Raw genomic sequence first — 24,563 nt, 5'->3', positions numbered from 1 at the left:
TCCAACAATTAAAGTTCCAGATGATTCAAAAAGTCTTCATTCTGTGACATATGTAAAGTCACTTTAAACCTCTTGTAAATATGGAAAAATTATCTTCCAAGTGTTTCTAAAGAAAAATCTGTGATCTAAAAAGCAATCAAAATCCTGGAGGGACTGATAAATACTACAAAACACTAAGCGAAATGTCTCATTCTTTTCTGCTCTCCTTGTGTGTTTACAACGCAATTCAGCAGTAAGCTTAACTCCACTGGAATGAACACTTGAATCAGGATACAGGTTCTTTACTTCTGCTTTATTCCGGTGACCCAAGCACTCGTACAACATGGAGTAAACTGTAACATAAATAAAACAGCTGCATTTACTATGAGTACAAAAGAGTTCAAACGAAAAACAGATTCTTAATAAATAAGACACTAAATAAAATCTACTCTTAAATATTAAATGAAAACTTACAGACGGTGATGTCGATGGCATAAACAAAAGGCTGATTGTAACCGATTCACCTCCTCACGTGTGACAGTAAAAAACAAAACGAAACTTAACGACTTCCTGTCCTAGACCTAGCTTGACCTTCAAAATAAAAGCCTTATTACTCTTAACATAAAATTAAAGGGCATAACACTCCCCGCCTGGTATCTGTCAAGATGCCACATATCAGTACTTAAAACACAAACTTATAAACTTGCTAGTCCTAATTCTTTAAAAGCATAACAACTTCTGTGATAGGTCTGAGAAACTTTTTAGCGGTTCCATCCTTGATGACCTTGACCTCAATCCTGCGGACCTTGCCATCATTGCCTGGGAAAGTGTCGGTCACGAGAGCCATGGGCCAATCATTGCGACATATACGATCATCCTTCAGCAAAACGTCATCCTTTTTAACGTTGGGACTTGACTCTTGCCATTTGTGGCGAAGTTGTAGGGTGTGAAGGTATTCGTGTCTCCAACGATACCAGAATTTGTCAGCCAATCTTTGAACTTGACGCCACTGCTGCTTATACAGATCCTTTTCAGTGAATACTCCTGGAGGAGGTAAAACACTCTGCTTCTGAGTGAGAAGCATTGTTGGGGTAAGTATCTGTGGAACATCTGGATCTGAGGAGACAGAAACTAGAGGTCTTGAGTTGATGATGGCTGTCACCTCTGCCATCAGGGTGCACAGGACTTCATGAGATAAGCTGGAGGAGGGAGTACGCATCAACATCGAGTCTAAGATTCTTCTTGCGATTCCAATCATGCGTTCCCACACACCCCCCATGTGAGAAGAGTGAGGTGGATTGAAACACCACGTACATCCCTGATTGTTTGTGTACCTTTGGACTTCTGAGTCTGTTACCACTTTGTGGAACTCCAGCTCTCTGCAGGCACCTACGAAATTGGTCCCACAGTCTGAGTGTAGCTGCTTGGAAGGACCACGGATTGAAAAGAATCTTCTTAAAGCGTTGATGAATGAAGAAGTGTTTAAGGAGTCGATGACTTCGATGTGGACTGCACGTGTGCTCATGCAGGTGAACAATACAGCCCAGCGCTTGCTCTGAGCCATGCCTCCTCTTGTGCGCCTAGCTGTCACACTCCAAGGACCGAAAACATCCAGACCAGTGTAGGTGAAAGGCGGTGAACTGCTCAGTCGTTCTTGCGGGAGATCTGACATCTTCTGCTTCTCTCTGTTTCTACGAAGTTTTCGGCAGATGACACATGCATGAAGAACAGCACTTATACAACGCTTGCCACCTACTAACCATATGCCAGCAGCTCGAATGGCACCTTCAGTGAATGTCCGACCTTGATGCTCAACCTGCTCATGATAGTGTCTGATGAGCAACATGGACACATGGTGTTTTCCTAAAAGAATGACTGGGTGCTTTTCTCTGTCGCTTAAATCGGAAAGTTGAAGCCTTCCTCCAATCCTTAGCAAGCCTTCGGAATCAACAATCGGACTTAGTTTAGTCAGTGGGCTTCCTTTGGGAATATCATCTCCCTTTGAGAGAATGTCTAGCTCTTTAGAGAAGGAGGCTCGCTGCACAGCAAAAACAATCGCTGTTGTGGCCTTCGACAACTCATCAGTGGTGAAAGGTTTTGGACACCAATGCCAACCACTACATTCTGTGGTCCTTCTTTCCTTCTTGAAGGAATCCTTAACATGAATGAGTGTTGTAACTGCTCTTTGTAAAGACTTCCAAGAAGAGAACTTTGTAAACCTTTGAGGATCCAGTTGGTTGACCGTTTGACTTGTAACACAGCTTGTCACTTGTGGTCGGATTTCCACATCAGAATCTGGATTGATGAGCTCAAAGGTCTCTTGCTGTTCAATGGTTGTCCGTGGTTTGCGTAAGAACGCTGGGCCTGCGAGCCAGCTGATCTTGGTGAGCTTTGAGGCTTGAACTGACCTAGAAGCATGGTCAGCTGGATTATGCTCTGTAGGCACATATTTCCATTGGTTTGGTTCTGTAGACTGACGGATTCTCTGTACCCTGTTGTGGACGTACACATAAAAACGTTTTGACTCATTATGAATGTAACCCAGCACCACTTTGCTGTCGCAGTAGAAAGTAACTGCATCAACTTCAATGTCGATTTCTTGAACGATGAGTTCGGCCATTTCTACGGCTAGCACTGCCGCACAGAGTTCTAATCTGGGTATGGTTGGTTCAGTTGGAGGTGCAAGTTTAGCTTTTCCAAAGACAAAACCCACGTCTATCTGGCCGTTTTCGTCTGTAGTCTTCAGGTATACTACGGCACTGATTGCTTTGGACGAAGCGTCTGAAAACACACATAGCTCTTTCCGACTGGCATTGGAACAAGTAGTAGTATAAGCTCGAGGAATGTTAAGATATTGTAGTTCCTGTAGCGAATCTCTCCATGTCTCCCAAACCTCAGCTTTGTCTCGTGGAAGTGGGCTGTCCCATTCCGTTCCATCCATGGTGAGCTCCCTCAGCAACGACTTCCCTTGAATGCTTACAGGAGCAACAAAACCGAGAGGATCGAAGAGACTGTTTATGGTGGAAAGGACACCGCGTCTGGTAAATGGTTTGTCACTGATGGATACTTGGAAGGTGAATACATCGCTTTTGACATCCCAACTCAATCCAAGGCTTCGCTGTGTGGGTACTACATCTTGATCCAAGCAGAGGTCTTTAATACCCTTAGCATGATCTTCAGCTGGAAAGGCTCCTAAGACTTTGATGCTGTTGGATGTGATCTTGTGAAGTCTTAGGTTTGACTCTGAAAGAGATGCTTGTGTTTTCTGTAACAGAGAAATTGCCTCTTCTTCTGTTGGTGTGGAAACAAGACCATCGTCGACGTAGAACTCTCGCTCTACAAAGCGTTTGGTGTCTGGCCCATACTGTTGCTCTCCCTTCATTGCAGCTCTCCTGAGACAATACGTTGCCACAGCTGGAGAAGGGCTGTTTCCGAATACATGAACCCTCATCCTGTATTCAATGATGTCCTTACTGGGGTCATTATCTCGGTACCAAAGGAAACGCAAGTAGTCTCTGTGATCTTCTTTTACAACAAAACAATGAAACATCTGTTCGATGTCGGCCATGACTGCTATTCGTTCTCTTCTGAAACGGATGAGGACTCCCAATAGACTGTTATTCAAGTCTGGTCCGCTGAGCAGCACGTTGTTTAGGGAGATGCCATTGTATTGAGCACTTGAGTCAAACACAACCCTGATTTGGTCAGGCTTCCTTGGATGGTAGACTCCAAACATCGGCAAGTACCAGCACTCTTTTCCTTTTGATAGTGGGGATGCTGCCTCTGCGTGGTTGTTGTCAAATATCTTTTGCATAAAGGCAAAAAACTGGTCTTTCATTTTTGGCTTACGCTCCAATGTGCGCTGAAGTGAAGTAAGGCGGTTCATTGCTTGTTCACGATTATTAGGCAAAGGCGGCCTAGGGGACTTGAATGGAAGTGGAGCCACCCAACTATTGGAGTCGTCCTGAAAAACCTCATTGTCCATTATTTGCAGAAACTGTTTGTCTTCTATGGAGAAAGCCCGCTTATTATCATCTGCTGTTCTCTTAAAGACTGTGAGGCCGAGTGAGTCGTGATCCACCACAGCAGTGTGGTAACTGTGAGATAGTCCATTAACTGGGCTGAAGTTGGCCGTTTGCTTGAGATGGATGTGTTTCTCACAGGGTCTGAACAGTGAGGGTCTTCCATCTTCTAGAATGTTTGTCTTACAGTTATGGACAATTGGCTTATGGACCTTTCCCAAACACACATCACCCATTAACACCCATCCGAGATCAAGCTTTTGTGCAAAAGGAGCATTGCCTGGACTATTGATCTGCTGTCTCACCTTGTGAGCCCGGAGAACGTCCCTACCAAGCAGGAGAAGAATCCTTGCGTCATTGTCCAATGGCGGAATTTCACTGACCAGGCTCTTTAGATGCGGATGATGAAAAGCAGCCTCTGGGGTTGGTATTTCATCACGATTGTCCGGTAAATCATCACACTCGATCAGTGTTGGGAGTGGAAAACTAGTTCCATCATTCACTGCCTCAATTTGGTAGCCATTTGCTCTCCTGCCAGAGGTTGACACTAAGCCAGCACAAGTCTTCAGGGTGTAGGGATATGAGTCTGCTTTGATTTTAAATAAGTTGAAAAACTCTGACCTGGCCAGAGATTTGTTGCTCTGGTCATCGATCATAGCATACATTTTGATAGCTTGTTGTGGTTGCTCTAGTGGGTAGACCTTGACTAGACAGATCTTTGAACAGGATTTTGAAGTGAAGCGGTCGCCACAAACTTCAGTGCACAGAGGACTTGCGACTGGTCCTGGCATAGTGTCCTCCTTTTCAGGCTCCCCGCCGTCATCCATCACAGGACTTGCAGGTTTGATGGACCAGTGGGGTGGACCAGGGTGAAGAGCCGCGATGTGCTTGTCACTGTTGCATTCATCACACTTCAGTGTGACTTTGCAGTCACGAGCGAGATGAGTAGTGGACGAGCAACATTTAAAACAGATTCCTTGATCCTTCATATAAGTCTTGCGTTCTTCTATGGTTTTTAGCCTGAAGCCACGACACTTCTTTAACGGGTGAGGTTTGTTATGGATGGGGCAATGTTTGGCCACATCACCTTTAAGTGGTACTTCTTTTTGTATCACTCCAGAGAAGACATTGGTCTTGTGCACTAAGACTGGGGTTCTGAAATTACTGTGACGTGAGATTGGATTTTCCGTCACAGAACTGCTTCCAGAAAGGGCGAAGCTGGGATCGTTTCTTGTTTTGGCTTGGTAGCAAATGAAGGAGGTGAAAAAGGAGAAGGGTGGGTAACCAACCTTGTATTCCTCTTTATACTTTGACCCCTGAGTGATCCATTTTTCTTGCAGGTTGTATGGCAACTTTTCCAGAATGGGTTTGATGCCACGAGCTGTGTCCAAGTAAGCCAAGCCGGGCAAGTAGCCATCCTCTTTTGCTGAGAGTAACTCCATCAGCAGATCCCCGAGCTCTCTTAACTTGCGATTATCTTTGTTTGTGATTTTAGGAAAGTTGTCCAACTTTTTGAAAAGAGCACTTTCTATGACTTCTGGAGCACCATAATATTCATCAAGCCTTTCCCAGGTCATTTTTAGTGCAATATTTGGGTTGTCAATATGAACAGCTCTTAAGCGTCTGACATATGCAGAAGACTCCTTACCAAGCCATTTTGAGATTAAATCCAACTCTTCACTGGCAGTGAGATCCAAATCTTTGATGGTGTTTGAAAAGGCAGATTTCCATGCTCTATAGGACTCTGGACGATCGTCAAAGTGTGTTAAGCCAGTGCTCACAAGCTCTTTGCGTGCCAAGTATTTTGCCATGTTCATCATTACTGAAGACTCTGGCGGGTTTGTGTGAGAAGTGTCAGAGTACTGTGGAAAAGCTAACTTGGTATTTGGCCGAAGTATATTGGACTTTGGTTCTCGAAACTGATCCTCACTTTGAACTGGGAAGTCATCTTCTCTTGTTAGGTGAGCCGGTGTAGTCCAGATGTGAGCACTCCGAAATGGGTTAAAAGCTTCTGAACTTCGTTGTGGCTGAAACGGTGGAGGCCAGCATTCTTTCACAATATACTCCTCTTTCTTGATGTCCTTGGTTGGTGGTTGAGGTTTATTTTCAATGGGATGCTCTGATATCAATGACATATTGACAGATTCACTGTGTTGGTTAAGCTGCATAGATTGATCTTTGATGTAGTCACTTACACGTTCATGTGTCTGGACCACGTTGGGGAGGCTTTTCCAACTACGGTGTTCTTCGTTCTCTAAATCTGCTGCTGCTTCCAAAACTTCGGCTTGAGCAATAGCAGCTGCAGCTTCTTTTTCAAGATTGAGAGCTTCAAGACTAGCTTCTAGTCTAGCTTTGTCAACTTTAATGCTGATCTCTCTCTGGACGAATGAAACACGTGCACGAGCTGCTTCGGCTTTGGCCCTAGCGCGTGCTGCTGCAGCACCAACTGATGACGTACTTGAGCGTTTTGAACTGGAACCAGCACTTTTACTGCTTTTAACTGACGCTCCATCTTGAAAAGACTTCATGTCTTTTGGTCTTGCTCCTTCAAGGTGTGCTTCCTCCATATTTGTTAATGTAGCTGCTTTAATGCTGTTCAGCCAACTGCGCACCGTCTTTTACTTTTCTGCTCTCCTTGTGTGTTTACAACGCAATTCAGCAGTAAGCTTAACTCCACTGGAATGAACACTTGAATCAGGATACAGGTTCTTTACTTCTGCTTTATTCCGGTGACCCAAGCACTCGTACAACATGGAGTAAACTGTAACATAAATAAAACAGCTGCATTTACTATGAGTACAAAAGAGTTCAAACGAAAAACAGATTCTTAATAAATAAGACACTAAATAAAATCTACTCTTAAATATTAAATGAAAACTTACAGACGGTGATGTCGATGGCATAAACAAAAGGCTGATTGTAACCGATTCACCTCCTCACGTGTGACAGTAAAAAACAAAACGAAACTTAACGACTTCCTGTCCTAGACCTAGCTTGACCTTCAAAATAAAAGCCTTATTACTCTTAACATAAAATTAAAGGGCATAACACATTCTTTTAGGCAAACCTTACATGTATATTTGACAGGTAAAAAGCATCAGCCTCATGTGGACATGTGGAAAATGAAGGGGTCTGAATATGTTCTATAAGCACTGCAGGTGACGTTTATTATCCATTTAGAGAGAGTCAAATGTTGAATTTTAAATTGCTTAACTATTATAAAAAACAATGAAAAAGGTTGATTGCTCTTCATTTACATTAAACAATTATACATTTTTTAGGTGTTCCAGTCACAAAATGTGGTATTTGCCTTTTACATAGTTAAATGAAAAAGTCCTTAAAACATGAACATTTAAATATGGCTAAAAACTAAATGTTTCATGACCATCAAAATTAAGGAAATCTGGAGAATGGCTGCAATTTAACTGCCTATAAATCCTCTGCAAAAATTCTCCGTCTAGGAAAGATAAATGTCTTGAAATTCAAATCTCTGACACCCAAAACCAATATGATGCCCCAAATAAGGTACTGATTTTAGAAGAAACGCTATAAACCAACAACTATTGACAGCTAATTCTGGCAGGACAAAAGAAAAGGATGTCAATACCGTGAAAGTATTGAAAGAAAGGCAGCAGGGAAGGCAAATTTATTTATGGAGCAAATTACAGCACAACAAAGAAAACATAATGTAGCTCCGAAGCATTCCACACCGAGCTGAAAGCTAACACGGCGAATAGCAATGCGGTGGCAAAACCCTGTGCTGTGCTGATGTTTAAAAATGAGAAAAGGAGGAAGTAATGGGATTATTGGGTAGAAAAACCACTGATGTAGAATGCAATTTTCCTGAAGTTAGTGTTGGTATTTTGATGTGCATTACTCAGAGGGCTGCATGTGGAAGACGGAGTGGTAAACCTGCTGAGGAACATTATTTTCCATCTTAAAAGGAATGGTTCTACCCTGTTGCTAATGCATTTTTGTCTTCAATTGCAACAGCACATGTCAGGGTGACAAGTGCAACCCACCAGCTAATCGCTGACATAAAAAAAAAAGAAAAAGAAAAAAAAAGGCTTTTCAGAAAAATCATTCATGTCTTATTCAAAATATATAATAATTCCCACCAAATCCAGTCGGATATACAGTGATTGGCCAGTGTGGGCTATAGTGTGCGAAATGTGTAGGTTGGAGCGGAGCGGTTTTGGCAGGAGTCCAGCCTCAGACTTTTTCCACTAGCCTGCATGGCGCCTTCTGTGCTGCATTCTCCTCCACGTTTCCCCCCTTCAACACATTATAAAGACAGAAGCTCCGAGATCCACCAGCGCAGGGTCACAGTTTCTGGCCTGTCAGTCACACAGGCCATCAGCTTATTGTCTTTGTCTGCTACAGGAACAGCCTCCAGCCATATCAATCATCTTTATTATCATGACTTAAAAACCTTTGTTGTTTAACTTTTTTTGCCTGGGCTGCCTCTTTATCCTGCGCTCCAATCACGATTTCATGGGCAGTTCAGCCGGGCCAATGGGGAGGTTGAGTGGGCCGGAGGAGAATGCTTTTAACCTGCTGCATCTGGCGCTTTCCCACTGCTCACCCAGTGGGACGTGGTCACCTTGCTTTAAAAGGCTGATGGGGGGGTGCCGGGGGGGGCACCCGGGGCTTTTCTGCAACCACAATGGGGTGAAATGTGCTCGTTTTAAACATCTCACTTAGGTAGTTTTCCTTTTCAGTGATTAAGAGCAAGCACCTGTCTGGCAGAGGGAGGTGGAATTAAAATCAGGCCAAGATCACAAAATAAAGCATGTGTTTGTGTGTTCCCTGCTATCCCGTTTACAGCAAGCTGATTTTCATTTATGCGAGGCACAATAGGTGTTTTTTTTTTTGTACCTTTTTGGTGAGGGCCACGCCATCCTCACAGTCCAGAACGGCGCAGTCGACATCCAGCAAGGCCAGTTTCTTCAATTTTCGTTCATCATTGCCAGGGCAGTAGAGAACTGCCCTACGGGGGATGTAGCGCAGCGAGGAGCCGGGAGACTGATGGTGATGACAGCATGCTTGGGTATACAACTGCCAGACTGCAGGCGGGAGCCAGCCGTTCGTCCTGTCAGCACAGATATATACAAATGTAAGTGCACACTGGCACAGGGACATGGGCATACCTTTGTGAATGTGACACACCTAAACAAAAATCAAAGCATCAACTTTTTTTTTTTTTTTTTTTGCATTTCATCATGTTAGAAGCTCAAACTTCAGTATATTAGTGGAGTTTCATGTGACAGCTCAAAACAATGTATTGCATCATTGTGAATTGAAAATTAAATGAAAATGAAATAACAAAACTGTGGTTTGTATTCGTAATTATCCCATTTGTCCTTATCCTGATACCTCTTAATAAAATCCAGGGTTGCCGTAACAAGTCGCATAAATACAGTTGTGTTGTTCTGTGAAGGCTGTAAAAAATTCCTTGGAGATCATTAGTAAACAAAAGACATCAGGAAGACTAAGGAATACAACAGACCGGTCAGGGAAAATGTTGAAGAGAAGTTTAAAACAGGCTTATGTTCTCAAACAATGTCCAAAGCTCTGTTCAATCCATCATCGGAGTATGGAAACAGCATATTCACACCAAACAATATATGATTGTCCACATAAACTACAAGACCAGGCATGGAGCATTATTAAGAGTCAAAAAGTGCATGGTAACTTTGGAGGAGCTGCAGGGATCCACATCTCAAGCAAGACAATCTGTTGAAGTACAGATAGAGTATTAGTCTTTGACTCCAGGTAAAAAGCATCACCACTCCTCCTTACAGAGGCAGGAAACCGGTGAGAATTGTTGGGAAAATGAATGGAACCTGCTAAAGTCTCAAAGCTGGGGAAGACGCACAGCTTCCTCTGTTGCAGTGACCCAACACTGTAGCAACCACAGATGCTAGTGGATTATTTAGATTGCAGATGTCAAACTGTAATCCTAGAGGGTCAGTGTCCTGCGACCTTTAGATGTGTCGCAGCTTCAACAGACCTGGATCACAAACGTTACTCATTAGCAGAATTCTGTAGAACTTAATTGTATGTTGAAGAGCTGATTTAGCAAAGTGTGGTAGATTTACCAAGTCAAATTGCAGATCTAAATCAACCTGGGAAACTGCAGAAAGTGTCCTATAGACACTTTACATCCAGTCTGACTAAGCTCAGCTATTTTGCAAAGAAAAGTTCCATCTGTACATCTGCAAAGCTGGTAGGGACACAAACCAACATAATTGCAGATAGGTCCTCCTATGAAGTGTGCACTTAAGGAGCTGCATCTATGTTTTTTTCCCCACATCAGAGGTATGCAGTATAACTTTATGTTAATGTTGTTCTGCCTTCACCTCAGCCACATGGAGAACAAAGGATTAAACTGCACCTAAACTACAAAGAAACTGGTAAAGATTCCCAGGAATAGCCCAATTGCATCACGATCTCTAAGGAAAGATGGGTTTTCACACAGCTGGTGATAGGTATAAAACCAAACACAGAGCACTGTTCTGTCTCTTTTGCAGCTATGTTGCTGCACAGGAGGGACCTCCGGACCTGAACGCCTTGATCTCGCTGGACAAATAACAGACTGAATTGGCTCCAGTTGGAAGACAATCCGAGCAGAGATTCTCCAAGAAGAGACAGGCGTCTCTGACTATGTCAACAAAGCCAGTTTCCCCACTACCTGAGAGAAGGAGACGCAGGAACAGCAGCGCTGTGTGCGGAAAGCGCCCCTAAGCAACCGCTTACTGTTATTCAGAACCAGTAAGCGATTGTGTTTGGCCAGAGGTAATTAGATTAGGGCAAAAACAAGTTAAGTATTGTGTATTTCACTGTGTTTGGTTGTGTTTTACATTTTTCCAACAAGAGCAAGCCCCAGAGTTGCTAACTTGAGGCCATCAATGCTGCAGGCTAAAAGTATTTCAGTACTAGTAGTCTGGCACTGTGAGATTATCCCGTTGCGTCTGCATTTTGTCTTCCTGTTCCCTTACTAACTCGCATGAATACATGATAGCATAAAAATTAGATATGGGTGAAACGGTTGTCATTTGACCCACTTGCTAATGCTACAGCTCTCCAATGGCCAAATTCGACACGTGGCATTGCTACATCTTCCATCCGCCCACAACTTTGCAAGTTCATGCACAACTTTTGATGTCATCTTGATAGTCCATAGTTACCTTGCACCCATCACCATGACGGCAGATCAATACAGCATTAAGATTGTAAAATGTTAGTGATTTCTAAGGTTGAGCTGAAAGTTTTATTTTCTTAATAAAAACTGGTTTCCAAGAGAATTTGTTTGTAATCTCTACTGTGTATATGTTTCTTTCTGTAGGGAATGCCAGTGTGCAGATGTACTCCTTATCTTTTGTTCTGCAGTACCATCTCACCAAGGAGGTATTCATAGAGCAATAAGTGACACATACAGAGCAGTGCAAAAACACAGTCATACTCACCACTTTAATCCAGCTCTATAATAATAGTCTTGATAAAAAATATGCCTGTTAATCATCAAATACACCCAATTACAGCGGTAAACACCATCTCTGCCAATAATTCTCTCTCGATATAAGAAGGGTAGACAGTACGTTTTATCTGAGCTGGGCAGAAGAAAAGCAAGAACAAAAAGGGACATCTGTAAAATAAGGGTGCTGAATTATTCTCTCTTTTTTTGTCTTTGGCTCTCCAACGGAGCTTAAGTGACTTCAATAGCTTACTAATCCTGTCAACTATGCTTCCCTGTGCCCTCCAGCTCCAATAAAATTTAATCTACACAGAGATGTTGCAGTTGGAGCAGGTAGTTAGAACCAATTCAGAAGGTTTCAAACACTTCAGTGCTTCTAGGCATAAACCCTACAATCCAAAGGCCTGGGAGAAAGTAACGAAGATGAGGCAAATAGATTTTGACTAAAACCATGGGAACTATTGGACATATAAATCACTGTAAATACAATTCTTTAAAACAGGTAAAATGAGTATTAAAGACAATTTCATTTCATACCAGACATCAGTAGCAGCCCAAAGAAACAAAGAATTAGAGGAAAATACTTAAAAAAATGAAGTGATGGATAATAAAAAATATCCACAGGGAGTATCTGAAATAACATATCTGAAATGTTATTCAAAAGGGCATAAGAAAGTCAAGAACCCATCTGAAATCTGTCAATGTAAAGCATTCCTGCTGCTATGTACACATTAACATCAGCAGGTTTAATATAATAACATGGCCTATAAAAGGGTTCGTCATAATCAAAGTATTGCACTAATTGGTACAATAACTAAAAGCAAAGAGACTTTCTCAAGACAAAGTCTTGCTGTTGCAAATTGGAGAAATCATTTGGAAAAAAAGAAAAACACAACTCCACCCTGAACTAGTCACCACAATATTATTTTAATCTATAAAAAATAAAAAGAGACTAAGCAAAGACGGGGTTCAAGACAGAAGTCCGTGCTTTCTAAAGACAATGTGTGAGGGAGGTAATTCAACACAATTTTGACTTGTATACCAACTGCTGGCCAGCTATTTTATCCCTTCAATGATCCTATCAGAAGTGTGAATAGAAACTGATAAAAAGTCCCAGAAGGTATGCAGTTCTTCTCTCCAGTAGGTAAGCAGAGTGAGGGAGACCCCAGGACTCTTAGTTCAGGGGTGTTTTATCTTATTATTTGCTTCTTTTTTCTTTTTTTCCCCTCCTTTTTACATCACAGGTTATCATACCATGGGGCTGTACTGCAGCTGTAAAGCGGTTAGACTCAGCCACAGTGACAATGTTTACTACTCTAAGATCAGAGGTAGTTGTGTAGTTAGTGGGGTTATATATTGCTCGAAGGGGCTGCTTCCTATTAACACAGAGACCGCAGCAGACATAGCGCCACAAAAAAGAAAACGGAGGGAGGATCGAGGTACGAATTCAGGAAGAAGGGGCCGAGTCATGCATTTGACTCCCTATGGTTAGTTTAAAACCTAACTCATATGTTTTATATTTGGTTCTAATACCACATCATTTTAGTCTTACAATCTTGTTGCTTTTCTTAGTATGACAGCTCTGCCCATTGGATCAGCAGCGCTTTGCAAGCATTTCTGTGTGCATTTCTCTCCAGCAAAGGACAACCGTTCCCCAGGTAACAACCGAGCAATTGATCTTCAATACAACAGGAAAGGCTCAGATGATCTGACACTCTTGTTTCAACATCTCTGTACAGCCTGAGTGTGTTACGTACACCTTGAAACACACATACTTGGACCCGGGGCTTTTTTCTTATTTGTTAGCTTGGTGATTTATGTACCAGTTTTTTATATCAACCTTCTTACCTTTGAAAATACTTGCCATTTTAATCCTGACTTGTCAATTTTTTTTTACATTTTTAGTAGCTCAAAACATGTTATGCCATTTTAAAAGTCTGAAGTTGAGAATATTGGCAGCATTAGTTATTTGAAATGCATTAGCTTTCAACATACTTACTGTAAATACAAAACATGATGATGAATAGCAGTGGTAAAGCTTTAAATATGTAACACAATTGAGATTTTAGGCAGTAAGGATGGATGGATGACAAAATGGTGGAATTAATGAATGAAGGAGGGATGGAAGAAGGAGGGAAGGACGGCATTAAAGAAGAAAAAAATGAAATGAAATAAAGGAAGGATGCAATAAGGAAAGGATGGAAGCACTGAAGGAAAGAAGAAAGGAGGGAAAGAAGGAAGCAGCAACCAATTTGAAATACAGATGGGAGGATGGAAGCAAAAACTGAGGATAAAAACTGCATATTTTCTATGCTCTATATTTAATCTTTCTTTTCCAGAACTGAAAAAAAGTATCTGAATCAAATTCCAATCATTTCCAGACAGCTTAGGACACAGAGTGTCTCGTACCATCTCATCCCACATCCAGCTGCTAACCATCGACTTTGGCCATTTGCAACTATTGGTGTGTTTACTGAGAAGCTTAAAATGCTTCTAGTGAAGTTATGAACTGAGGGAGTTCAACCCGGCACTTAAAATCCATGAACTAGAATCTTCCTGGAGGAACCTTAAAATATGCTGAGCTGGATATTCAACCATCATCATTGCTGTGTCTAACTATAAACAGGTCACACTGTAAAGATCCTTGCCACGGATTAGAATGAATTTCTATTAAATATTGCATAAATATTGCATTACAGACAGTTTGTAGTAATTGCTTCATTGTAATGACCTGAAGAACACTATTTCTCGCAACTCTCCTGGCTTCCACATGGCAGCATAATCGCCTAATTCAGGTGCTAATATTCATCCTATGACATGAATTACTGCAGATAACAAGAGGCCCACTTGAAAACACACTCTGAAGACAGCCTCCCTCTCAATATGCAGATTTCCACAATTATCTCCAGCCTGGCGGCGCGGGCAGAAGCTGTGTCTAAAACGCACAAAATTAAAGATCTGCGTTTCCAACCCCACAATAATAAGGCACTTCTTAATGCGTGTACCCCGTTTGGTGGTCTGCAGTGCTTAAGAATCCAGATTAAATTTGGTGAAAGAATAAAAGATGAATAAAGAACAGGGAGGAAATCGATGTTTCTGAAGTACCAACAAGCTCTCTTCCCCCCCTTGCCCCCCTCCGCCCGTTCACCGAAAGCTGTCAGCAGGGAGGAAATAAAATGGTCAAGAAGTCATCAATATTTACCAAGCTACACGTCTACCTGCCTGTCTGACACTTGGTTTTTGAAAGAAAAAGAAAGCTGAAGCATTCCCTCGCATCTACTCAACCTCCCAGCGTGATGCTGCAATGTGTCTTTTCCTGAATTCCCCCCCCCCCATCCCCACCCCTTCCCCCTCGCTACGCTGCCTCAGAACTGGAAACACAAGCGATGGTACGGAAATGTTGAAAAATTAACCAGAGACATCCAAGACAGGTCAGAGGACAGAATCAAACACTTCTTTTCTACTTCTTTTGCCCCCCTGCTTCCTTTGCTTGCCCTCCAGCAAGTTGGAAGCTCAGGATGAGCAATCCATTCCCCTCCAGATTAGAACAGCTGGGGGCTGCGGTGTTTACAGCGGCCAGGCTCTCGTTTACAAAAGAAGGAGCAGGGGAGACAATAGCATTCTGGATATGTTACACTTTTATTAATGTACTGCTAGTCCTGCGTTGCTGGACAAAAAAATAAATAAATAAATAAATAAATAAAAAACAAACAACGCTCCTTTTGAGCATATCAATACATCTGAGCAGCTCTATATTAACAGACGGTGTTTATTTGTGTTACTGGTAGAGTATTTACACAAAGACGTTAAAAGAAAACAATTATTACCAATGCACCTAAAGTGGCGAAACATTTTAGTAAGCGAGGGAAAAGTGTAGCAGCCTTCCTTCAACAAGCTAAGCCAGCGGTGCACAGCAACAGGTGTGGGAGGGGTGGCGGCATGTTTGTCAATGCTCCATACAGTCGGAGACAACTCTGGTCACTAAAGAACTAGATACATTTTCTCAAAGTGTTATTAGAGTATTACTATGGTAGGCCTGATCATTGGCTGAATTCAATAACAGCCAAAACATATTTGATATCGCCTTTACTTGTGGTAATCACTGCAACTGAATCACAAAATATTACAGCTTAAACAAGGTAATGTTACTATGCATTTCAGAATAAAAAAAAAAGTGCAGTTTCTTGCATTTCAATGTTTAGTCTGATACTGTTTATCCAAGCTGTAATCCAACAGGTGTGGGAGGGGAACACCATTCTGTTGTCTACAGAGAGAAACTTTACCTTTGACTTCAGCAAAGAACAGAACAACAACAAAACTTAGTAGGGCTGCATGATATCAGGAAGCTTGATTGCAATATTTTTCACCTCAACACTTTATTTAACCCTTACCGTCTTGGCCACCATCATCTGTGCTTTTTTATTATAAGGGACATTGGTAGCAAATCATGTACAACATTTACAAAATAAAAGTAGTATATTTGGGCTTGCAGGCTGAATTAATACTAAATGTATTTTTGGTTTCAAATTTTTATGTTGACCACAGCAGACAAGTCGGGAAAAGGCAGAGCCACAACTGTGGCCAAGGGGTCTTAAAAGGCCTACATCTGCAGTAAAAGGTTATTGGTTTTTAAACCATAACTCTTTAAATCTGAGGTATTCATTGATCCCGATAACTGGCCCCCCGCCTGATTTATAACGTCATAAAAATGGAAGCTCCGTGTATCCGCCTTCAACCCAAGTCTGCGGCTCTTTTCCTTCGGCTCCAATTTTCTTTCCAGTTGCTCAGATCACACCGATGGTTCTGTGTTGTTCTCAGCTAGTTAAATCTAGCAACAATAGTCCTCACAATCAACTAAAGCCTTTCCTTATCCTCTCATCCATGTCCTCTCACCCCTTTCCAGTCTCATTAGTTCAGGTTTTAGGCCTTAATCTACACAATGAGGTTGAAGTCATGGCAGTTATCTTCGCCAGCCAATGCCTGTCTACCTGTAATCCGTCCCAAAATCCCAGGAGTTTTCCCAGCTCACAAATTGGCATATAATGCTTTTATGCAAGGTCTCTATTGAAGTGACCTTTTCTCTCCTCTTTTTTTTAATTCCTTTGCATAAAATCAGCTAACCCCACTTCTTGCTTAGAAGAATAAATACATCTTAATCTACATCACAAGATAAGAAAAAGTCAGAATGCAAAAGACTTTGTGGTTTTTTTATGACTGTAGGTAAAGTTAATTAGTTGTTGTAACATAATAAAATCAATCAAAGAAGTTCATCACTAAATGTGTGGAGAATACTAATCCTTAGCTAACGTTTAAAAAAGAAAAGCAGAATGAATTCATCATTAAAAGTTAATAAAGAGGGGGCTTTGAAAGGTCAAACCAGCCACTCTATTCCAAGAGGGCATAAGGGGGTTAGCTTTCAACTTAGCATTTTTATTGACTCTGGCAAAACAAAATGAGCAGACTCTGAAGAATTGTGCACTCTGCATTGGTCATTTAGGCCCTCAGAGCCCATTGTAGTTGTTTGAAATGAATGAAAGGAAACCCCACTGGTGGAAATGCAGTGGAACAGTCCCACAACAGACCACAACTGTTCCCTTATGCATGAAAGGCAGGGACATAAAAGACAAGATGGACTTCTGAGGTAGGGCCAAAAACAAAGGCAACAAAAGTGCTGATCACGAGGGAATGACACGACTTGTCTCGGCAGAAGGAGCAGGGAGAAAAGGGGCAGGGGACAATAGCACTCCCGGCCAAATGACATGACGAAGAATTGAAAAATCTACACAAGAAGCGTCTTCTCAATTCACTAAACCCACAAGAGCCGAGTGATTGTGGGCTGGATCTCGGTCAAACCGAGGAGCGGGTGGGCAAAAAGCAGCCCACAGCTTTTCTCTTGTCTAACTTTTCTTTCCAAAATCTTTTTGCCGTTTTGGCAAACAACTTGGCAAGAGCAGAGACTGGCTGGGGTGATGCCTTTAGTCTGCTCACACCAAACCGAACCCAAACCAAGACTAATCAAAGAACGACGGGTTCCGCTCCCGCAGCTTCTGTTTTGATTTGCTGGATGTCTGTGTGTTTGAGGCATTTCTTGTTTGTGGCCTAAGTGCAATTATGCTTCTGCCCAAACTCCATGGAAACAGTCAGATGGACAAAAATGTTTGCTTTCACTCAAAGACCATCCTTGTTTTAGCGACTCCGAGTTGCTAATATTAAAGCCAGTATCTTACCAGTTTATTAAATGCTTCACTGATCTCTGTAGCCGTTTTCACCTTGATGATCGCTCCATTGGGAAAAATGCCTAAAGACCGTCTGTCTTACCACCTACAAGACTGTCTTCTCTGTAGATTATCTGTGGTCCAGCTGTTGTCAGTCCTGGTCGTCAGGGCTCACTGTCCTGCATGTTTTTGTGTTTCCTTGCTGTCACACACCTGACTTAGGCAATTAGTAAATTTTTGAAGCACCTGAAGTAATTGAATCATTTAAAATCTGGTTTGCTTGAGCACAGATCCATCTACAACATGAAGGGCAGTGGATCCAGAGGACTCTCCTTCTTACATGCCATGGATTCTCCATGGTATTTTAGAAGAAAAATGTCTGACATGAGGAAGTTATCTAGGGGAGTTTATCCTCATTATATTAAGAATCCTGTCACAGCATGATCCAGAGACCAAAACCCACCAGCCGTCCATTGACCTGGGTCAGAACTTGCAGCCAGCCTGCCTGAGGGAGACACCCAGCCAAATTTAAACAGCTTTTTAAGCACAGACTTTATTGACAGTCAAGTCCAAAGATATTCAGCTGGTGTAGCAGCTCGATCTCTGATCAAGCAGGGCCAAATTTCCTCTTCTATTGTTGCGATTCTGTTGCTGAAAACACACAAGGGTCAAGTCAGAGTCCAAATTTTGGTCATCTCAAATCACGTTCCTCTTAAATTGGGATCTAAAATCCTTTACTTAGGCTTAGAAGTGACAGATAAGATTTTGTTAAATAAGCTTTATTCTTTTTAGATAATATTTTAAACAGTCATCCCCTCTTCGTAATTCAGGTCAGTAGTGTGTAAAGTAGTATAATAGCAGGTATTTTTATACATTTGTCCATATTGGTTTTTGAATACATATTGCAATATTTTGTCACTGCTAGAACAAAATATTTGGCAGCAACACATGCTCTTCTCTTTAGACATATTCATTTTGCTATGAAGTTAAATAATAAACTTCACAACATAACTATAAAAAACAAATGGAACAGAAAATATCTCAACTTTAAGTGAGAGAAAAATGCCATCTTTGTGCAAAGAAAAGTCATCTTAAGCTTTAAAATAAATGACTATCACTTGTTGAGTCACAATCCTAAGAGGTCACTCTACAAGTGAGGGCCCTCCTCCCAAGCAGCCCGAGGCCTATCCCACAATTCTTCACATACCCATGGGCCCTTTCACTGGCCATCACCCAGGCTGATTAATGGATCGATGTGGGAATTGATTAGTGAAGAGGAGGTGGGAACGGTAACATAGGTCAAACGTCAATAATGTTGCACCGACAAAAGGTGGAAGACATAAAATGTACCAGTGATAGCCTGCAGCCAGACCTCTGCCCATCAAAGCTCTGGTAGGGACGACATAAAGGCCCCAGTGCATTCTCCAGCCTACCCTGCCCTCCCTCCTCTCTGCTTCTTTTCTCTTGGTAATGCTGTGTGTTAAAGTGGCAGGAACCATTCTGGGAGCTGCTTGTCAACTCACCTTCATAAAACAAGCCGTAAAGCAGCAAATAACAGGCTTATATGGCTTCATTACGCCGGCTACGCAGGATCGCAGCCCTGGGCTGAGGGGTGAGGGGTTTGTGCCGGTAGTGGAGGGGCATGGGGAACTGTTGGCAGAACAGCATTTTTCTCGCGGAAATCTGTTGTTCCCAAGCTAACACATGCATACTAACAATGCCGACACACTTGACCCCCTTCAACTTTGCATTAAGTAACAAATATAGCAGAAAGGAAAAGGTGCATTGAGTAGCTGTCGATACATCCTAACGTATCATCCAACTTCTTTCTATTCATGCATTATTTTTAGTTATTGCAGCAGCTTTCTTTTCCTTCCAAGTCTTCCTAAAAGGCTCTGTTGGATCTGTGTTAAGCTCAGCATCTTTCATGGACGGAATTAATGATGAAACTATTACTGCTAACAACTCTGTGTACTCTTTGTTTTTCTCATCAATAAAAAGTAGTCCTGGTTTAGTGCTGTCTCTTCCATTGCAGTGAATGAATGTGAATATAAGTTAAATGGATCTGGATTCTATATAATTGAATAAGAATTGCTTGTGCTTGTCTTGTAAAGTGTTACGGAGAGAGATTTGCTGTGAAGTGGTGCTATACAAACAGATTGAATGAATTGAATGGGTAAAATGACAACAATAGTCTTCTGGCAAACATTACTCATAGCCCTGAATAAGAAGTGATATTGTAGCATGAATGAGCCAGATAGCGCGTACATATCTGACAGTAAACTGTTTGCCTCAAACAGGGTTTGGATATGAGAGAAATGTTTATTTATTTCATGCAAATATGTTCAGCTTGTTTCACAACCTGACAGCAGGGGTTTAAACATGGTCAATACTTCAGGTTCTATCTCCAAAACAAATATCTTTGCTTATTTTTTTTTATTTATTTTTTTGTTAGACTGTCTGGTCAACCAATGGGTGCATTAGCAAATATGCATTTAACAGTCTACCATGAATTTAGAGTAGCAGCCAAATCATTCCCCTCGAGTAAAAAACTCAACTCTTGTTTTTGAAGGACTTGCTTGGTATAAAATTAATCTTATTTTGTTCTGCTTCAGATGTTGTTGGGTTTTTTTTACATATAAAGTGTAACCATTATTCTACATATAAATTATGAAAAGTCCGTTGAAGTTTAAAGCTTCAACAAAAACTATAAATAGCCCGCTTACATTAGCAAGTCAAATGTGCGGCACGGAGGGCTGGAGGAACATCTGGTGAGGAAGCTTACACTATAGATCCACAAAGGTAAATCTCCCAATGTGTGCTTATCTGTCATGCGCGCAGTCCCAGTCGTGTTGCGATGGGCTGCGTGTCGGTTGCTGTAAGGCAGCAGCACAAGCACAATCACTGTGATCAGTGTTTAGTTAATTACCACCTCAATCAGCATTAGCACTCTCTAACCTGGGGGTGGAGGGGGAACTGCGCACTCCTTTTGAACGCTGACACTTGTTCTCTGAGGGGAGGGTTTCAGTGTCAGTATTACAGTGCACTGGAGAGAAGAGGAAGATGAGAGGTGGGAAGCGCACTGCACAACTCATGTCACCGATTCTGTGTCAGGGGGAGACAAAAGGAGACAGGGAGCCGGAGAGGATTGATTGGTGTTTACTTTTAAGCAGCCTCTCAAACAATGGGCAAACCAAAGAAACCAGCATGCACTGGACCATCTCCCCCTGACACGCTCTCACGGATCAACAAATTCATCCCCCCAACAAGATACAGACTGTTATCGCGTGTGTCACATGATCACACACCGGTCATATGGCCTAATGGAGCCTAGCTGGACACAAACTCCAGAGCAAAAAAAAAAAAAAAAAACACACATAAGGTTGGCAAGGCTTCAGTGTTAAAACAGTAACACATATGGACAAGCACAATATAATCATTACACACATTTGGCACAGGGCCAAACGGACTCAAACGTGTCGCCATCAAACCATATGGACGCACATATCCTAGGCTAATCTTAACAAACACTGCGACGCAGACGCACATTCACGCCTGCCCGCAAACACACATATCCGGACCGCTGAACAGAAATGCCATCTTGAGCCCCCTGGATCACCGGGGCCATCTGACACTGTGGTGCCTGAATGCATTACGACTGGCAAGGTGGCTCCACTTTCCATCTCAGTTAGAGCTGTTACATAATCCTCCTTGATATGAATGCATTAACAGCATTCGTTCTGCAGGTGAGAACACTTTGCACCGCTCATAAAATAGCGCCGCGTCAAACAGGCACAATGGATATGGTTGCCGTTAAGATGAGTGAATGTAAGGCAAATGTTGCTGCCTCCTAAAAGGTTAAAGTCTTCTGACTATATCCAATCCAAATTTGTTTTCAAGGAAGTCACTGAAATGAATAAGGCTTTAAATGACCATTTTCCTCTCGATATGATTTTTTTCTTTGCAACTCATTAAATGGATCAAAATTAAGAACTCCCACCATTTTCAGTCTATAAATGCGTCAAACCACATCACTTCTTACTATAAAATTTGTTATAAATGTACAGGATATGTGATATTATGTATAAATGGGGATAGTATTTCAGTATCAAAGTAACTGCTGCATATTTTTTTGGCATGTGGTACAGTCCACATATGCCAGGAAAAAGAAAAAAAAGAAGAAAAAAAAAATCTGTATAGCTCAGAATCAGAATCAGCAGGTCAGAACTCAGAAGATTGGAAACTAGTATCATCCTGATAAACTTTGATTAGTGCATCTAGATTCTGCAGGGGTTAAGTTGGTATTCCAAAGTGTCTAACTTTGTAAAAAAGGAGATTACTTGCCGCCGTAGCAACAAGACTAAAAACACTCACTTGCTGAATTAAAATCGTGTTTAGTCCAGGATTGTATTCAGCAATGTTTATATACACAACACCGACAGTTAATCATACTTAGCTGGGATTATTTAAATATCTGGCTGTAATGTGAACGGTACCATGTCTGGTCTTTTGCTCCAAAACTCAAGCGCTGACTCAAACACTTAATACTCCTTCCTCGGGCCCTAGGAAAACATATCTGGCAGATGGGTGAACTACAAAGTTCCACTAAGAAAACCTAAACATAACGAGGCATTATCTCAGGTTAGGTAGAGTTTTGAATGTAGAAGGAAACTTTAACTCCAGAGTAGCAAAACAAAAACCAAACAGCTGTGACATTTGTCCAGTTTTCACTCTTGTGGTTTATGAGTCATGTACAAGCATAAGGGGACAGCTTTGGATCACATTCCATGTAATTAATAAACCAAAACCAAAACAGTCACACTCCAGCCTAACGCTACCTCAGACCTCACCATGTAAGTTACCTCTGCCCCCAAGTGGCTGAACATGATAACTACATGCATTTAACATAGAAAATGTATTTAGATGTGACAGTTCAATTGCTGTAAAAGCTATTTACTACTGCGTCTACTTTGAAATGCACCATTACGTTAAAGCATCTCTTTGTACATTTTAAAAGTGACCAGAGAAAGTGTTTACAAATTAGGAGGGATCTTTAAGCGGTACAATAATATGCTTACATTTCAGATCAAGTTACAGCTGAAATGTATGTTTGTAAAATAAAGAGGTTATCCTGTTTTTATTAAATGTTTTTTAGCAAAATGTGGCAATCAAAACGCGCATTGATAAATCACCATTCCTGCGTGTCACTACTGAATAGGGGGGCACTTTAAGGAGGAATTTGAGGTAATAAAGCTGATGCTCCCTATAGTGTTATAATGACAGATGCTTCATTCTTTTAACCAACAGGGATGCCTTTTGCCCTCGACTTCTGCCCAGCCCCAAGCCTTTAATTAAGACTGGCTTAGGGCTGACTGATCCTGACACACCAGGAAGTTTCTTAAAAATCTGACTGCCAAAACCATGGAAGTATTATATAGGCCAGCACCCCCCATAGAAGCTTGCAGTCACTCTGCAAAGTCCACATAAAGGGGACTGTAAGCTGAAAGCCCCTCCAGTCAGTCTATGGGCCCCAGTATTAATAAGTTTGGCTTTGGCATTTTGCATTAACCCTTAACTGCAATGTGTAGTTTTTAATTTCCCAATCTTTTGAATTCTTGGAAATTGCCTTATGCTCTACAGTACAGAGCTTTTGCATATGCTGGATGGTTAAGTATGTGAGATTAAAATAAAATGTTAATTACCTCATGTAAAGTCAGTTTAAATCTTATACAGCAGTATTGTCCAAAACAGAGCACCTCATCATGAAATAAGCATCGCATTTCCCACAGAAAAAGCAGTAATGCATGCAGGAAGCTGTAGTAGAACTGTGATATTGTCAGAGTGTCTGAGTTCGGCGGGAGTTGCGCACCACATGGAGAGAATTCCTGTTCCATCTCTCTGCATAACACAGCCATGAAAGAGAAGAAGCTCGGCAAACAGTTTGCAGCTTTTTCATGGGCTGTAAAATTGCTCTAAATCGGAATTGTTTGACAAGATCAGTTTTTACAAATAAAATGCATACCGCAATACAAATCACCCAGAGACTTTTAAATGGTCTACAATAAAGCTGATGAAAGGTTATTTCACACTCCGAGATCTGACAAGAGAATTGATATTCTACAGCTGATTTCAGCTTTAGGCCAAAACAGACAGAAAGCTACGCAGAGCTGTCATCAGTGCTCACACTTGCAATAACTCGTAAGATTTCCACTTTCTAGACTTTGATTCAAATGCCAGGCATTGTCATTACTGATCAATTTGAATTACCGAAAGTCAAATGTAGATTTGAAGTATCTTTTGGGTGTCTGTAGTGTTTCAACTGATGCAGGAAATGAACTTTAGAAAGTAAAGCATCCAAATATGTTTTACCAAAACAAAAACAAAAAAAGACAAAAGCCTTTGTCTTGTCATCTAAATCAGCTGGATTTGGGGGTCTATGCATTTCTAAAATGCAGGACAAACAAACTGAAAGGTTTATTTCATGCAAGGCTGAAGAAGAAAAAAAGTTTTGAATTTTTTTTAAATGTATTAACTTAATAAAAGATTCATAAATACGTTTAAAAACTGCAAACACTTTGTCATAAACATTGCATGTGTCTGTCCTGTTCAACAGACACTACAATTATTCTTCCTTGTAATTTGATCTAGTGCTAAATTACAGTTTTAAAGCAAAAGGAAACAGATTACACACAATTTTCTCACACACAGACAACTACAGTTGTATTTATAGTTCCAAGTGATAATCTAAACCTGTAAAAGTTGCCATACGTTAGCCTCATGGTGAAGCACAAGTGTCATTCAATCATAACACTAACAGTTGCAGAGTGTGAATAGATGAAACGCTCAGAAACAAAAACACAAACCCAACCA

General features: G+C 41.4%; 1 protein-coding gene and 2 long non-coding RNA genes across 3 annotated transcripts in view; all 3 read right to left on the bottom strand.

Moving 5' to 3' along the window:
• clybl (citrate lyase beta like) overlaps nt 1-24,563 on the bottom strand; it is a 74,346-nt gene that overhangs the window by 31,591 nt on the left and 18,192 nt on the right. The window contains exon 2 of the mRNA XM_088010435.1: nt 8,880-9,093. Coding sequence (XP_087866561.1) covers nt 8,880-9,093 — 214 coding nt within the window. The remainder of the gene's footprint in view (nt 1-8,879; nt 9,094-24,563) is intronic.
• LOC148160393 (uncharacterized) lies at nt 272-841 on the bottom strand. Its single transcript, XR_015764673.1, has 2 exons — nt 454-841; nt 272-332 (listed from the first exon to the last, which is right to left on the bottom strand). It is a non-coding gene; the product is annotated as an uncharacterized LOC148160393 (long non-coding RNA).
• LOC148160392 (uncharacterized) lies at nt 5,102-7,047 on the bottom strand. Its single transcript, XR_015762371.1, has 2 exons — nt 6,884-7,047; nt 5,102-6,762 (listed from the first exon to the last, which is right to left on the bottom strand). It is a non-coding gene; the product is annotated as an uncharacterized LOC148160392 (long non-coding RNA).

This window comes from Poecilia mexicana, unplaced genomic scaffold (assembly GCF_051168715.1).
Source record: "Poecilia mexicana isolate PSO_F unplaced genomic scaffold, ASM5116871v1 scaffold_2, whole genome shotgun sequence".
NCBI lineage: Eukaryota > Metazoa > Chordata > Actinopteri > Cyprinodontiformes > Poeciliidae > Poecilia > Poecilia mexicana.
Note: the sequence above shows the minus strand (reverse complement) of the source record. Positions and strands in the feature narration are given on the sequence as shown.